A 17,436-nucleotide genomic window follows, 5' to 3' on the forward strand; every position below is an offset into this window, starting at 1 on the left:
TGGTATTCTTAGTGATTAATTCAATCTTAAAAACAGAAGCAAATTAAACTTATACCTCTAGATTTATTTTACTAAGCACCTGCTCAACTGAATTATATATCTCAGCTTTAAGGATAATATATGAGGAGGTTTGCTGAACAGAATGGGTTAAAAAAAGCATAAACCTGTGCTCTGTATTTTTTCAAAAACTCATCTGCTATTCTGAAGACAAAAATAGACTTTCTTTTTCAAAAATAGCTCTCAAGAGCCAACACAGCAACTGAGTGAAGCACAAGAATGCAAAGGATTTCAGCTTGTCAACAGATGAAATTTAAGTGAAAAACCCATCCCCCAGAAGAGGGTCTTCAACACCACAGTGATTGGACTTGCAGCACACCCCTCAGCAAGACAGGATTATAGGAATGTTTCCAAGAAACAGATTAAAAGGGGGAAGAGGAAATTTATACAGGGCACTGGGAAATTTTCAGTTTCTTTTAAATGTGGTACATCTCAGAGAATGTCATAGCACTCCATCCCTTGATAAGGAAAATGCAAAGTCCAACCACTCATCTGCCCCCCAGCATCAGCCTTCAAGGAGAAAATGGGAGTTAGTTAGAAGAGTGAGGAGAGAGCAACAATGAGTGGTTTGTAGCTCATGTTCTTGCAGAGAAACCTTCAAGGCACAAGGCAAATCATAACTCAGCCATAGCTGCAGTGAGATCTGCCTCATGCACTCATGTAGATGCCAAAACTATGCATATTAAAAATTCTGGCTTCAGATTTATTTCAGGAAAAGATATGAAAGGGTCTTCTAAAGAAGGTCTGCAACCATATTTCTAAATAGAAATGAGAAACAAAGGAAATGTGGAAGACACTGGATAGGCCTTTAAAAACAAGGGATGAAAACAAGGTGGAGAAAAGGGGTAAAATGCACTTGGTTAGGGATTTAATTTATACAAAAATAAGCCTACTGCCAGCATCAGTTAACTGTAATTAGAACTACGTGTTAGAAATTAATCCAACATATATAACCTCACCTTTATAATGTCATTATCATTATAATTTCTATGATATTTAAGAACTCAATTCCCTAGGAGTTTTATTAAAATTTCTAATACAGTGACATCAGACACAAAAAGCAAGCCCCTACACTTTTATTTCCTCCTATAGCTGGATGCCTAAAAAACTATGCTGTCTTGCAGTCCAGAGACAAACATATGCAGCTGGTCAGATGGTGAAGCTCAGTTTCCCCCTAGAGGGAGGATTTATGGATCTGATAAATTCATTCTCTAGGAAGGTAAAAATCTGCTTCCAGACTATCACTGAAATTGCAGTGATGGACAATTGGGTGATGTAAGGTAGCACTGGCTACTTGAGCCAGTTTTTACAATTACTGAGCTGTATCAGCTGCCACACACAGGATGCCACAACAGTGAAAACTGAAATAGGTAGGATGGACAACAAGCATCATTCCTTGAGCATCAGGACTCCATCAGGCTGCAGACTGACTCTTCACCAAAACAACAATACACAGGAGTGTGAATTCTGTGCAATTGTCACTAGTAAGGAAGCAAGACATAAAAATTAGTCTTACAAACAGTTATTAGAAGATTTGGGATTTAGTAGTGAGCAAACCTGCAGATTAAAATGACCATCAAAATTAAAGTAGGGAGTTTTGCATCTAATTGCACGTCAAAGTCAATTTTGTCCTTTGGAAATTACAGCATGAAGGTCAAAAGTGTAAGCAAAATGAAAATATCAGAGGTTTTCAAGGCAAAATAACGTTTTCTTTACTTGGCTCTTTAGTGGCATAAGATTTCCCAATGTAAGCTTGTTCCCAGATGCAAGCAGCTGCTACACACACATTTGTCCGGGAAACACATGGTTAGAAACATACACTCCTAATTTTAGTGAAGATGAATATTTTAAGGCCATCCTGAGTGAAATCAGAATACAAATGTTAAAACTGGCTTCTGTTCATCCCTACACAACGTGACAAGCATTTGCTTACTCTAGGACTGCAGAGGAAGCTTTTAAGACCATGCATATTTCACCATCTGCTTTGCTGCTACATTGCAAAGTGATATGAACTATTATTACCTCAGATACTGGAGGGTGGGCAAGGGAATCCTAACTCTATCTGTTATCCATTATTTAATCTTGGTTAAACCAAACTAGTAACCAGCAACTTCAAATGAGCATGGAGCCAGGAAACAAGAACATGAAATGGAGAAAGATTCAACTTACAATTAAATCTTGAATAACTGAAATGGAAAGTATCCTCTTGGTGCCATTCTCCACAATTACTCCAAGCCAATTAAGTGCACCCCAGTACCACAAATAACTCTGTCCTCCATGCCAGTAGCTTACAAAGGCAAAAGTGAGGGCTGTAGATAACAGTGTTCCAAGCAAACTGGACTGAGATCCTCCCATTGGAACATAAATGTACCTGTAGGTGAAATGACAAACAAGCAGAGCTGTTAGAGATTTCACTGAAATCTCAGAAAAACATCCACCACAGAACAAATGTGCCAATTTGTAGCATAGAAAAGAATGTGAAAAAACTACCTGACATGCTCTATTTACAGAGCTTGCCCTATTTTCTGCAAAGCTGTAGATCACTTCATGAAACATGTGCATGTACCATTTGGCAAAGGGACAATTTTGTGGTCCTGGGAACTCTGCATTAGGTAAATATATAGCACAAACTATATTCTCAAAACTGCAAATAGAAAATATTTGATTTTTTAAAATTGGAATAGTTCTAAGTCAGCTACAGAAATTACCTGTAATCTCCATATGAATTTAAATTATAAGATTATTAACAAAAAATTTAAAACATTATAAAAAGTCACATACAGTCACAACCCATAGACTGTTTCCCATATGTCAGAAATGTAGATGCATGCAAACATACTTTATTACTAAAAGGTTGTAATTTCTTTCCTTTAAAATATTTCATTAAAATTATGTGAACTGTAAATACTTCCTATCTGGTTCTTCTGTTACACTCTCAGGATCATGTCAGTCTGATGACCTTTGGAGGACTCATACCAAAAAGGCCTGGAAACCCATATGAAACAGTCTCCATGCAATTATATTCTGCATTTAAACTGAACTCAGGAGTCATAACCTTAGTCATTAATTGATGCTTATAAGTGTCCAGAAAACAGTGCTGCTTCAGAAAAAATACCAGAAGCAATGGGATTCTGAAAGCTGACACTATTTTGTGGGTCATTTCACTTCCAGCCTGAAGAGCTACATCCACTCCCATCATTTTCTGATTAAGGCATGACGACTGGCCAGACACTGTCGGAAAGAGTTGCATGTTTCTGTCAACACTTTGAAGAAGCCCATCAGGCAGGGGAGTCACCACCCAGCTCATGGGTACCAGTAAGGAGATGTGGTATCTGAGAACCACCAGTGACAGCTCTCCTCAGCTGTCATTCCTTTGGCATATCTGTACTCATATTTGAGACTACTCCTACTTGCTAAGATAATTCAGGGATTTTTGTATTTTCCAGTGAAATTTTTATCTCTAGTTATCAGTTTTCACATTCAGGGATAAATATCATTTTAAAAATTTAAAAGGGAAATTAACACACTGCTTATTCCTAATGTTAGGAAGTAATAAAATAAATAATGGGATAAAATACAGTGATGAACATAATTAAAGGGTAAACAAAAAGTCATTAAAAAAACAAGTGTCAAATGCTCTAAATTTTTTCTTAGCATAACATCAATATACCTTTTTAATTCAATCTGCTACAGGGCACATCTGATTACATGTTTTTCAGTATAGGTGTGCTTTTTCACTAAGCATATGAAAAACAAATAGAAATTAAGATCCACAGTTTCTATTTATGTTGTGCTTTTCTTCTCTCTCCCCTTCCTATGTTTGAACAGACACTTGCAATTGCAATCCATTAATCTAAAGGCAGAGGGGTTTATCTTAGCAGTCTGCAAGCAGTGAATGTCCTGCAGGGCTGTGGCACAGAGGGTAAAGAGAGCAGAGCTGCACAGGCAGCCTCCACTGGCAATGGCATTGCCAGGAAGAGCTCAGCAGCATCAACACATTTGTTTCCAATTGCAGCTCAGTTTAGGTTGGCCTGAAGGGCTTTCAGCTTACTGTGCAGAGAAAAATAGGCTATTTTCTGATTTTTAGTGTTTGACAACAGCAGCTAGATAATTGACCAGCAACAACTCATAATTCTGATTAATGTTAAAGGTTAGTGAAGTTTTAGCTTGTAGGGAGGCTGATGGCAAACGTGCAAGTGAAAATCCACTACCTGAAGACCTGTTTGAAGAAGGACAGAAGCCAAAAGGAATAACAAAATCTTTACTAACACTCTGACCTTCCCCTCCAGCACTGTGGAGAGCCTGCCTCCCTGCCCCAGAGGAGAAATGGAAAGCAGAAAGCAAGGCCTCTCTCCTTCCCTGCTAGTGCCATGAGGAAATGGACAGGCAGCTGGCTCCATTCCTTGTCACAAGGGCAGTGACCACTCTCAGATCATGTGTCTTGCCTTCCCCTGTCAGGGCAGTTTTACAGTGATTATAAAGGATTGATAGATGTTGAGTCATTTCTCTTGAACAGAGTGAAGAGCAATTCTGTAAATTCCTGTATTTTTCACTCAGAAAAATCATGTGAAAAAGTCATTGCTACATTACAGAACACATCAGGGGAAAAAAGTACTTGCTGCCTTATCATCCATGCACATCCTCCCCAGTGGTGTGGGTGTGCATGCCCTGCTGCACTGGCAGGCCTGCCTTCAAGCAATAGGCAGCTCTGCAGGGGCAGAGCCTGGCCCAACACCAGGCACTTTGTGCTCTCTCATTACCAAAACACTCCAACAGCCAAAACTGGCTTGCAAAACAACCATGCCAGAACTCTCATTGCTGCAAAGATGCATTTTGCTTATTTTAGAGCAACCTGGTAGTTTAGAATCTCATTCCTCTATACTTCCCCTGTACGTTTACACAGAAGAATACACATTTGATTACCAAAATCTGCATAAACACTTAAGTGTGAGGGAGAATAACCCCGGGAAAACCATTATTAAGCCAGATGACAGAAGAAATGTATTAGTTCTGTATTATCTACAACACAACACACAGCTTGTAACTAACAATTTGTTGTGTTTAACCTTGTCCAGCAGCTACACCCTACACAGTCCCTCGTTCACCCTTCCCCAAGGGAAGAAAAGGAACCTCTTACAGTGCATTCAGAAAGTTGTGCTGCCTTCCACTTCAGTAAGAAAATCTGTGAGGAGGGAAGGAAGGAGGCAGGGGAAGAGTTTAAGGGGTAATGGCTACTACAAATCGATGTCTTTTATATCTGCATGCTTCCTAACTTTTCTTTTTCTTACCAATGCTTCTATCTACCTGCAGTCCTTCCCTGTAGTCCCTTTGTACTGTAAACCCTGTACTTTACTCAGGGTTTACACAAATGGAGAGGTTGCTGTAGAACATGCTGACCTGCTGCACCATAAGTAGAACAGCATTACATAAATAACTCATTTTAAGCTTCCATGCAGCTTTTAAGATTATTCCCATTTCTAATCACAGAAAATCCACACAGAAGTTCAAAATCCCTGGTTTGGAGTCTATTAGCACATAAAAGTAACCATGGGTACTCATGACAGCCTAACTCAACTCAAAGGAACACCCTTGTAGTAGAGTTTCTTAACAGCTCTTGAACAGAGGACATATTTATTCTACAAGTGTAAGGAGGGCAGAAAAGCTGAAAAATGTGGCACCAATATACAACAAATTTATCTTAACTCACACACAGAAAAAGAAAACTCAGCAGTTACTTGGTGTTAAATAAGCCAAAGGTGTGCTAATAAAGGAAAGCAGCAAAATATTTTGCAAGGAGAAAAGGATGTTGAATTAAGTAGATTTGAGGGTAGTAATTGGTCATGTCCCTCCAGGCTGTGTTAGAGGGATGGCCAGCAATGGTGCCCCTTAAGACTCATGAAATTTACAGACAAGAAGATTAGACCTGTGAAAAATGCTTAGTACCAAAAAAAAGGAGGCTAGGTGAGTATTTAAAAATAAAACATTAACTTAGGGGGCCAAAAGTCAATCACTGCCAGAGATATTTGAAGGAGATATTTGAAGGTGAAGGAACAGTGATTTCTAGGCAGACTATCAGAGAGGAACATGGGAACACCACAGGCCAGGCTTTGCCAACCACCCCTAGGCTGGGGCTGGCTAGACCTCCCTTAAGGACAACAAAGGAAGATACTTCATGCTGTCAGAAGAAAAAGTTATGCACGTAACATGGAGAGAAGGGGAAGAGAACTCCATGTCATTAGAATCCCAAAACATTTGGGGTGTGCTAGAAGCACATAAATATTGAGAGAATGTTATATAGTAAAAATTATTTGCATGCACACCCCCACACCTGACATGACTAAACATACATTCCCAGTCTTCCCCTCCCAAGGCAAAGACGTCAGTCTTAAACATATTTCTGTGTTTTCTACCTTTCTATTTCTCTTTCGATTTAAACTAAAACTTACATGCAATTAAACATGCTGCTTTCACAAACAAAGCATACTTTGTATGTGTCTTCCCCAAAGTGCATTACTGTTAGTCCAGGTTTAAATTACCTTATCCACAGCCAGCAAGCTGCTTCATTTACACAACTTATCTTCATTTTAACTCACTAAGTGAACATTAGAGAATTGGATAAAATATGCAAATGGTGCCATTTAAATCCCTACAGTAATGCAAACACAAACATAATAGCTAAAGTATTTAAAAGTGACATTTACTTACAGAGAATACCTTTTAAATCCAATAACCATTTTGTTAGTTTTCTTGAAGTGGTAATCTCCAGAACAATCATAAGAGATCTGACAACCATTCCCTTGAAAAATACACTACATTACAAAGTTTTTATTCTGGTAACTTCAGAAGACCTCTAAAAGAAGCATTTTTAACCAGTTAAGAATCATTCAGGAGGGCTATTATTCCTTGAGACTTCCACATACTGCTCTTACTTGCACATGTAATTTTAAACATATTTAGATTTTGAAGAAAGTGCAAGTAAAGCATCCGTTTAACTGCTGCTCTGTCCAGGACCTTTCTTCAACATGTGCCTGAATTTCCTCCTGAAGTAAGGTAACACTGCAAGGTGCATGCTATGCATTATTTTTTTCCCTCTCTTAGGCATTGATCTTGGAACATTTAATCCAGAATGAGGTGAAAGGTAAAAAAATTTTTAAAAAAGGAAAAGTTAATTTGCTTGCAATGGCAAAGTAAATACAATTAATATATGAGGATTTTGTGTTTTATTTCAGGCAACATTCCAATGTGTCTGTGAGTTTCAAAGCATTCAAGGGTTAAGTGTGTGACCATCATAGGGTTTTGAATTGGGCAATTACAGAGACAACACAGCAAAAGTTTAAAAAGCAATAATGCAGTTTTCATCTTGCATCCTGACACCAGAAACCCCTTAGGCTCTGTACAGGGAGGGTGCTCTTCTGTGGACACGTGTGAAAAATCTTGTCCAGGCAGCATTATGCTGGTGCTGGGCTTCCTTAATTCATTTGTTTTTAATACTCTCTACATGGCCTTAAACCATTGATTTTTTTTCTGCTGCATAATAAAAAGATGTCAGGTGCAGCTCTGCAAATTCTTCCTTGTGGCTGAGTTCTCACGATTCCTGTTTTGTCACTTCAAGCTGACACTGACTTGAACAGAGCTACACAGAGTGCATAAATAAAGCACACCTGTAAGTCTTTGCAAGACTGGGTCCTACAGGAATAATTTGTTTTAAATCACAGAAACATCTCCCATAAACATGACTTTGAAGGCTGAGCCACTCATATTTGCACCTGAAATAAAGAAATAACCAGAGATATTTGGAATACCATTTGCAAAGTTTTCTTAGGAGACTAAGCCTTATTCTGTTAACTCCATTTCTCACAGCCTAGCAATTTTGCTGGCTGTTGGTAAAGCTTTTTAAGCTCTATAAGAGACTCTCTCACCTCACCAGCTTAACCTGATGTTTAGAGACCTTGACAAATGCAGATCCTTTAAAATATTTAGGCTGATGTTGGCTGCAGGCAAGTCTTGTTGCATTACCACAAAAATGTTTAATGAGAAATTAAGTCCATTTGGTTTACAAAGCATTAATGAGAATATTCATATGCAGGAACACTCAGCTTTACAAATATGACCTGAATTCTCATTCACTTCATAACTGTTAGCATGTTTCCCAGCAAAGATTGAGTGTGACGTTTCCTACCAAAAAACTGAGAAGTGTTTAAAGTACTTTTCTTCCCTTGCTTTCAACACAAAAAATAAGTCGAGTCCATATGTCAAGGGCAGGTAACTGCAGAATACTGAATAAATCATTTTGAATTCACTCTTCCAAGGATGCTCATGTTTTCAAAGAGATTCATTTATTTAAAATGAAATTTTAATCTAAATCATAATATTTCCTTCTAATGGAAAAAGTTTCATTACTGGTGGACTGCTGTGTTTAGTTTTCTTCCAGCTGTATCTAGGAAAGAAAAGAAACCCTGCCTATAACCACCTGTTTGCAGTCAAGTGCAAAACTACCAGTGAGCTGCCTTTGATCAGAATGGAAATGGGAGAGCTTCCAGATGACCCAAGAGCCAAAAGACTGGCTACAGCATTAAGTTCAAACCAGCACCCCAAACATTTTGCTGACAGTAGACGCCTAGATATTATTGCCAAGACAACCTAGAGTTAAGTACCTACAGCTCAGCTACTGGGTGGCAGAGGGCTGTGTCCCCAGCTGACAGATGGAGCTGGGCAGGAGGCACTCCTGCCTCCTCCCATGAGGATGTGCAGAGCTCCCTGAAGCTGTTCTGAACTCACCTCCCCTCAGGGGCCCAATTCACTCCTGATATTCACAATACACCTACCATGTGCTGATGGTATCTAGGCTCAGCAGCACAACAGGCAGGCTATATACTCCTTTGAAAACACAGCTAGAAGAGGGATCTATTAATAGCACTGTCACTCTCTGCTTATAAAATGGTAGAGGTCAGGCTCTTTGCCAGGGAGACCAACATATCTTGCCTCTCAGAGGAGTGCTCCAGCTGTCTGCTACCAGGCTGCCACCAGGCAGAAAATAAATGAGATTCAAAGAGTGAATATGCAAGAAAAAAACAAGTCTGTGGCTAGGGCATTACTCAGAGAGGTGCAGATATTCCAGTCCAGCTTTCTGCACCAGGAATTGTGCCCTAAACAATCATTAGACAAAATGCATAAGCAACACCATAAACAAAATAATTCTTTTTTCCCTACTTATTTTCTTTACTTCTCCCAGCTCTTACACTGGATGTGACAGACAACACAGAGAAATTCAGTGGGAATTACATACTCCCTACTGACCACCAGCTAGCAGAAAAGCAGAAAGGATGAATTACACTATTAAGCTGCAACTCAATAAAATCTGTCAAGAAACCTCATTGACTTGGGTTCAAGCACTCCCAACTGCTTTGTAGAGAATTAGGATCCAACCTAAGGGCAGGGAAAAACAAAGCCCCTACAAGCTGCTCTAGGGTCAGCCCTATCAAACTCCACACATCCCAAGGGATGTGCATGCTAAAGGTGCGACAAGACCTCAGTAATTATCTCACATCTTCTGGTAAAACACTGCAGGATTTATGACAGGCAGTTGTTATCACCAGATGAGGAATGGTGGGAATGGAGGCACGAGCACACAAATTCCAGCCATGAAACTGAGTGTACCTTAGGGACAGGGATCTAGCACCTCTCCAGCCAGAGGGACACCACCAAGTACTGTACCAAGTACACCACATACATCACAGTAAAACTGAACACTAAAGGACCTCAGGTGCATTATTCTAGAATCAAAAAGGCATCAGCTCCATGGACAATGGAATTATTGTCCCCAACACAAACAATGAGGAAAAAGAATGAGTAACCTTTTAACTGAAGTATAATTTATACCTATGAGTTGTACCTTGATAGCTAATCAAAGTCTTTGCTTGCCAAGGAGACTTTTAGATTTCACTGAGGGATTAGTCCTGAAAATTCTTATGAAAGTTTAAAGATCAAAGTAGCTTAAATAGTAAATGTAAGTAATTGATGGATATGTTCTCAAATAATGCTGGGAGGCACAGGGTTCCTTTGGATGGTTCACCCTTATGGGCTGGCAAGAACTTTGGTAATGGGCTATGACTTTTAATGGAGTCAATGAAGGAACAGTGAAAGAAAACTGTACAATAGAACACAGAAACATAATTATAAATTTAACAGGATTTACTAATATTCCCCTGAAGAAGAAACCTAAAACTACTGTAGTTAGGGGTCATAAAGTGAAAGGATTTATATGCTTTAATTTTACTCAAAATGGAAATAGAACTTGGAGTGCTAAAACAAATCAGTGTAAGTATTATACCACTCCCAGCTGCAATGCCATGTGAAACTCCATTGGCCTCACTGCACCAAGCACACAACAGAAGCCCACATAGAAGCCCTAGATCCACCAGCACTGCAACAGTGGGAAATAGGAAATCAGACCTCTGATACTGGGAATGGGACCTACTGGATATGCAGAGACAATGCCTACAAATGGCTTCCTAAAGGATGGCTTGGTTCCTGTTTCCAAGCAGAATTAATGCCTCCCCTTAAGGAACCCTGGGGAGGCATTACAACCACAAGGAAGACTTGTGGGCCACACAAGGGCCAGGAGAACATTTTCCATCCAGGGAGTTCAGGACAATCCACAATGAACTCCTTTGATTTTGGGAAGCAAAAGATTATGGTTCACTCTATGCCCCCTGTGTGCTGCCTTGCACTATGGAATTTATATTAACAAGCTAAAGCAATTATTAGAAGAAATGGTGAACAATACTATTAAAATATCAAATAGCACGTCCTATGAGCTCCAACAGACATGAATGGTGGCTGTACAGAATTGCATGGCCTCAGATTACCTGCTTGCTAGCCAGGGAGGAATGTGTGCTATTTTAGGATAGGAGTCTTGCACTTACATCAGTGATGGGTTTGAAGCCCAACAGACAGATAGAAAGAGCAGTAGAAGATTAGCAGAAAGAGGAACGTTCTTCTTGGTGAGATTGGCTTACTTCATGGCTACCAAATTGGAGACTGCTACAAAACGTAGTCATGGAAGTCATTGTATTAATTGTAGAACTTGCTTGTATTATGATTCAATGTTAGAGATGTTGTAACACTTTGTGCTGGAAAATGAAGTATTGAGACTTATCTGAAAGAGACACAGTCTCACGAAAAGGGGAGACTTGACAGACAACACAGAGAATAGAAACTTTCAGTTCCTTTGAAGTTATAAAATAGAGCCTAAAGACTAGCTAGAAAATCAGATTAAAGAATATAAAAGTAGACACACAGGATGCTAAATGTAGTTGGAAGCAGTGGATAAACAGATCATGAGGAACCTAAGTGGTTTTTGTGGCAAAGGTATACAACAAGAAACAGTGCATGCCCTAAGAGAAGTTCAAGGCAAGGTCATTTGCAAAACTGGGGGCTCAGTAAATATGACTACTTTAGACCCATTCAGATGACCCTCTAGAACCATCAAAAGACTTCCAGGAAGGGGCAGAGGCATGTAAATTAGTTCCATGAAAAGGCATGTTTATGTATTAGCTAGGAAGTACATTGCAATGAATGTGTATGACCACAATGGATTAAATACTGTTGTAAAGTTTCGCAACACACATTCAATTAGAGGAAAAATCCTCCAAATGTGTCCAGTGCTGTAATAAAGAATGCCTGCTTTCTAATACTTCAAATTGTGTTAGAGAGTTTATAATCTGGACTATTTCTATATCAGAGGGCCAGCTCAAAATTGGGAACTCTGCATACCTCAACCGGAGGCTGCATAGGCAAAATTTTCCCACACAAATAAACCCTTTGCAACAAATCTCATCCCTTGCCATCTCTTCTCTCTAAAGCAGAGACCAGCTTTTCCTCTGCATGTGACTGCACATATCAAACTGTTTGTGCTACAGTTAGTGAAAAACTGTTAAATATGTGTCATTTATTGCTTTCACCACAACAAGAATAAAGTACTGTATTTTCTCCCTTATCTTAGAAAGCTGATTTAAATTCCACAGGTGTAAGCACAAGCTATTTAGCCATTCTGCTAATCTTAGTATGCCAGGTACATCAGAAAAAATGTGGATTCATCTGCATGTGTGAATTCAGATGTTTAAAATACACTCATCACCATGCACTTAACAGCTACTTTTTCCAGCATGCCTCTGTCAAAGGAGTGCACAAAATGCAGTCACTACAACAGAACCTATTTATTTTCCTCATTAAACCATTTTTGCTTGGAGACAAGGTAATAAAATTGAATAGCTCTCTAAAATTTGCTAGGTAACAGAAAGACTGTTTAATCTTTGCAGACTCCTTTGTGAAGAGTTTGATAATTCTTTTGCATTTTTATATCCCTTTTTACACATGCATGTCCAAGGGCACTGTTAGTATCCACAGACCACACAGCAGTTTCACCAAACCATGAAATACCTTTGCTTCACTGGGCTGTACAGCTCTGTAGACAAACAGAAATCAAGATGTCAAAGACTTTAACTAGGGTGCATCAGAAGTACAAATTTGTGTGTGACCAGAATAATGTTCAAAGACTCAAAGTCAGTGAAGACTTGGGTCTTCAAATTTAAACCAAAATCAACAAAATGTACTTCAATGAATCTCTGAAATAAAGGCATGTAATTAATGAAACGCAGAAATACAGAGGAGGTGATGCATAAATTTGGCAGGAAACTTAAGGAATGTCAAAGTATCTGCTTAAGGAGAGCAAAGCATTACATATTCCTCCAAACTGCACATGCACAGAGTTTGAAGAGTTAGATTTTTGACATTATTCCAAGCAGAGTAATTCACTCACCTCTCCTGAGCTCACATTTCTTAGAAAATGCACTTTGCAGTTCTGGGAAATGACTAGTTATAAAGTACAGCCAAGGCATTGAGATGTCCAGGCAAAGCTGGGATCACTTAAGATTATACAGCACCTTCCACAATAAAGAACTTCTCTACACTCTCCAGCCTCTTGTCAAAAACCCTTCAAACCCCAGCAGAGTTAAATCGCCTCTGATGTAGAGTACAATACACATTTATCGACCCAAACCCATCTAAGTGAGAATGAACATAAATTTAATTAAGCAAAGTGAAGCAAAATATTTACTTCTGTTGAAGTAGCACCCTTAAATAATGATCTTTTTTCTCATTTGTAAACAAAGAAGAGACACACACCCCTAACTACCACCAGGAACATGGCTCACTCCAGATAAAAACTTAAGTGGAAAATGTCAGTTCCTGTGAAGTCAGTAGCAACAGAGCTAGAGCTACGCAAACCAGTAAGTTTTAATCATAGAGCAAGAAATTATTCCAATGCAAAGGTAGAACTTGAGAAAGAAATGCTGTAGTTACAGCCAAAAATATAAATCTATATGTAAGGATGGGGAAAAAACAGTAAAAAAAATGGGACAAAAAACAGGTGCATACTCAAGGAAAAGGAAATGGTCAAAGTGCCAGGGAAAAATCATCCGTTAAGGTGTCATGGAAAGTTAAGTAGAAAATGTACCATAAATCTTCTTATCCTGCTACAACACTGAGCTGTTTATCTCTCCAGTTGTCTAAAGGTATTCTTTTTGTTAGAAAGACAGAACAAATAATGATTGATAAAGTAACAATTTTGCATTTATCCTCACAAAAAGCCCCAAGATGGTGAATCAACAAAACTAGTTTTAACTGTTAAGTAAAAATGTAGGCCAGAAAAGACAGAAAATAGGTTAAAGACCATTAAGGATATCAGCAGCATTCTAGTCAGTGTGCCTTGATGAAATTCTCTGAAAGGTATTCAAGGAAGCGTCTGGTTTACACATTGGGTCACCAGTTCTTGTTTTTCATGTTTTCTGCTTCTTGAGATTTCAACAGACTGTAAAAAGCAAACAAACTAATTTTCTTTATTCAAAAGTGTAGGTAACCAACAAGAATAAAAAAAATTCATCCAGCTTGGGAACTGCTTAGCAAATTCCTGGTGGTACTTGGGAACACACTATAAAATAGCTTGTGCTCACCTCATCCCTAGGACCAAGGGCTAGCCAGCTAAGAAATAGCATTCAAAGAGGTAAGGAAGTTTCAAAGAATTAAATAGAATCAGCAACAGCAAACTGGCTTATTTTCACTGAAAAACCTCAAGAAAAAACGAAACCTGTCAGTTAAAGTCTAACCAACAATCTAAAGAATGTCATGGTAAGACAGCTTTTAAACTGCTTGAATTATTCACCAAATATTACACAAAGCACTTAAAGTGCTTCAATATTCAATAACTGCCACCCTTCAGCAACAGGATGCAAGTACCTCCCTGGGCTGAAAGCTCCACACCTGGGAGAGAATCAGACAGTACAAAATCCCTCCATCCTACTGCAGTTTTGCCATGAGGCAGTAAAGATGACAAAAAAGCAAGTGCATGCACGTACTGACAACATCCCACCACACTAAAAGCACACATGAGGCTCTGGACACCAAGCCATGGGTGATGCTGGATGGAGGTGGAACATTTGTCCTTGACCCTGGCCTCACCTGGAAGGCAGTAGGCACCCACTGCTCTCAGCTATTGATTTTCCACCATCTTGCAGATGGCATTTTCCTTCACTGGCAAATGGCTTTTCCCAGTCACAAGCCATCACCCCCATGGGTATCACTCAGCCTGGAGAGCTGCAAGCAGAGCAATATCCAACACTTTCTGCCTTCACACGGCAGCAAATCTCTGCCTCCAAGAGCCCCTTCCCTTTCCACAGACAGTTTCCTTCAGAAGGAAGGATGTGGGGGTACAGCATCCATCAGCTCCTGGCTTAGACCAAAAGCCAAGAAGCAATGAAAAGGTACCTGAATTTCAGGTGTACCCTCACCAGTGATTTGACACTTTGCCCTGAAGCAGACTAGAAATGCTGAGCCATTTTAAGGAGTAGTCTCCCATTCTCCCCTACCTCTTACCTAAACTTCATAATTCTCAGTTATGAGCCCATACAGTGGCAGAGCAGAGCCATATGCATAGAATTCATGAATACCAAAAAGCCAAATGTAATTATGTGGGGTCAAGCATGTTGACAACATCCTGGAACATTTTCTGTTTACAATGCTAATGTTTTGTTTGACAGAACCACTGCAGAGATTGATAATGATGATCCATCATTACAGTACTGTTTATTAATGCTCAGTGAGAATTAATGTGAAGTTGAGTGGGCATAAAATGATACTTTCTCATTTCTACTTGCATGCACAGTTACCATTAGTAATGCTAAGCTGCCTTCACTTGTGTCTCATCTTTTTCTACAAACTAAATATCCTCTAGTCCCACAACAGCAGCCCACTCCAGCCTCTTCTTGTGACCATCTGGCAATTCTATGATTGTCTCAGTCCCCAATCTATCCTGTACAGTGAGAACTAAGATGAATTTATTTGCTCCTAAAGGAAAAAGCCAGACTGTATTTTCTTTTATTGTCAGCAAGATTTTGTTCATCAGTTTCAGATAAGGATCTGGATTATACGCTTGTTTTCATTCCAAGTACCTTTTGCACCAAGCATCCTCTTCTCTACCCCTAAAATTTGCCAAACAAAATATTTTCAAAATGCAAGGTTTGAATAATCAGAAAGATTTCTTGACCTTTCACAGTTACAGAGATCATGCTACAATTAACTGTTATTTCAAGAGAAAAAAACATTGAATAATTGTATGTTTGTACTTATTTTTCTATATGCATTCACACAAATGTTCTGCATGTTTTGTGAGGTTTGTGGATGCAGGGGTAGGGTTCATCAAGAAGAGCACACATTTAGCAAAGCACCAAGATAAAAATATATTAATTTACCACTAACTTAGTCTGGAGATAGGATTTAGCAGAGTGAACTTGACAGATATTTCTTTCCATTTGAATGTTAGTTCAATTTCCAGAGCACATGCATTAAAGGATTTCCATTTTATAGTTAAAACCAATGTTTTGTACATTAAGAACTCTTCACTCTAAAAACCTAATACCACATGCAAGATACAATGATTTTCTCATTTTATACACTGGGCAGAATAAGTACAAAATTATGACCTGGCTGAAGAGTTTTCATCTTCTAAACCTTCCTGCATGTTCACTCTTACTATGCTTTCACAATCTATTGATATTTTTACTTGCATGTTTATTGAGAAGTAATTATCAAACCATCAAAAAATACAGTGCAAACTAAACTACAGTCCTTAACATTAAGGCTGCCAGTTAAATCCTCTTACAAGTACATGCATGGTACTAACTTGGCAGCTAAGCTAGGAGGTATCACTGTTAAGCTCCAATTTTCCTTAAAGAGCAAACATACAAATGCTCTTCTCTGCAGCAGACTCTCTTCTGTGCCTTTATGGGACAAGCTGAGCATATGACACAGCCTCCTGAGGTAATCCCTCTTGGACAGCCCTTGTTCCCTCACTCCCTCATCACCTCTCCTCCAAGCTGGAACGCACAAGCTGCCGCGGCTACTCCTGAGATCTCAACAGGCTATGGCTTTTCTGCTCCTGCCTGGCATGATGAGAAAGGTTGGAAATCAAAGGATCTGAACATGCATTCATTTAAGCAAGCTCCAAAATCCCTTTAAAGCTATAGGGGACAGCATAAAGCCAGTAAAAGTTGGTGTTACAACCTCTAAAGCTTCCACTGCTGACAGAAGGTTGAAGATTTCCAGCAGGGCTGCTGCCATTCAGAACTGGAGGTGATTTTTAGCTCCTAGTGTAACAACTACAAAGAATGAACAAAAGTGAATGCAGGCAACATTTAAATGATAAATTGAGTTTTACATGTAATTTTACTTCTGTAATACACATTTCTTCATAACGATAATGCCTGTGTTCAATAGGATCTTTGCACAGGACAGGTATCATGCTGTGTTCATTGCATCTGAGAAAGAAAACCTGTTCATAATTAGCATAAATTTTTTAACCTTGTTAATAGAGTTCAATATTAAATCTGAGTACATTCTATGATGGTAGCCTACCTGTGATTCCTGTGACTCCTGTTTTGCTGAGTAGGAAGAGTTTAAAATCAATGGCAAGGGCATTCTTCTCCATCTTCTACCTTCAGCTGCCTTTGCTATGCTTTTCCACTTTCTACAGGATATTTCTACAGCAATATGAAAACTACCACACATTTTAAATCAGAATTCTTCAAAGGTAAAATGATCAAGAAAACATATTTAAGATCAGTCTTTGGTTTTGTGAACCAAACATGTGGAAAATACTTTTTGTGTGCTGCAGGCTTGATTCCTCCCTCTAGGGTTTTTTTGCACTTCGGTGCAAACAAGATGAAGAAATGGACTGCATCAATTGTTTACTGTGCAATCTATTCAACTGATTCAACTTCTGTCCTGTTTTATTTAAAACTGAAGTTTAATATTGAAAATTAAAAT

The 17,436-nt window shown here is 39.0% G+C and overlaps 1 protein-coding gene across 3 annotated transcripts in view; it reads right to left on the reverse strand.

The window, feature by feature from the left end:
• Positions 1-17,436, reverse strand: part of HHAT (hedgehog acyltransferase) — a 192,205-nt gene that overhangs the window by 70,488 nt on the left and 104,281 nt on the right. For all 3 annotated transcript variants that reach the window (XM_066546472.1, XM_066546470.1, XM_066546473.1), the window contains one exon: positions 2,227-2,428. In XM_066546472.1, coding sequence (XP_066402569.1) covers positions 2,227-2,428 — 202 coding nt within the window. The remainder of the gene's footprint in view (positions 1-2,226; positions 2,429-17,436) is intronic.

Source organism: Molothrus aeneus, chromosome 3, assembly GCF_037042795.1.
Source record: "Molothrus aeneus isolate 106 chromosome 3, BPBGC_Maene_1.0, whole genome shotgun sequence".
Classification (NCBI taxonomy): Eukaryota; Metazoa; Chordata; class Aves; order Passeriformes; family Icteridae; genus Molothrus; species Molothrus aeneus.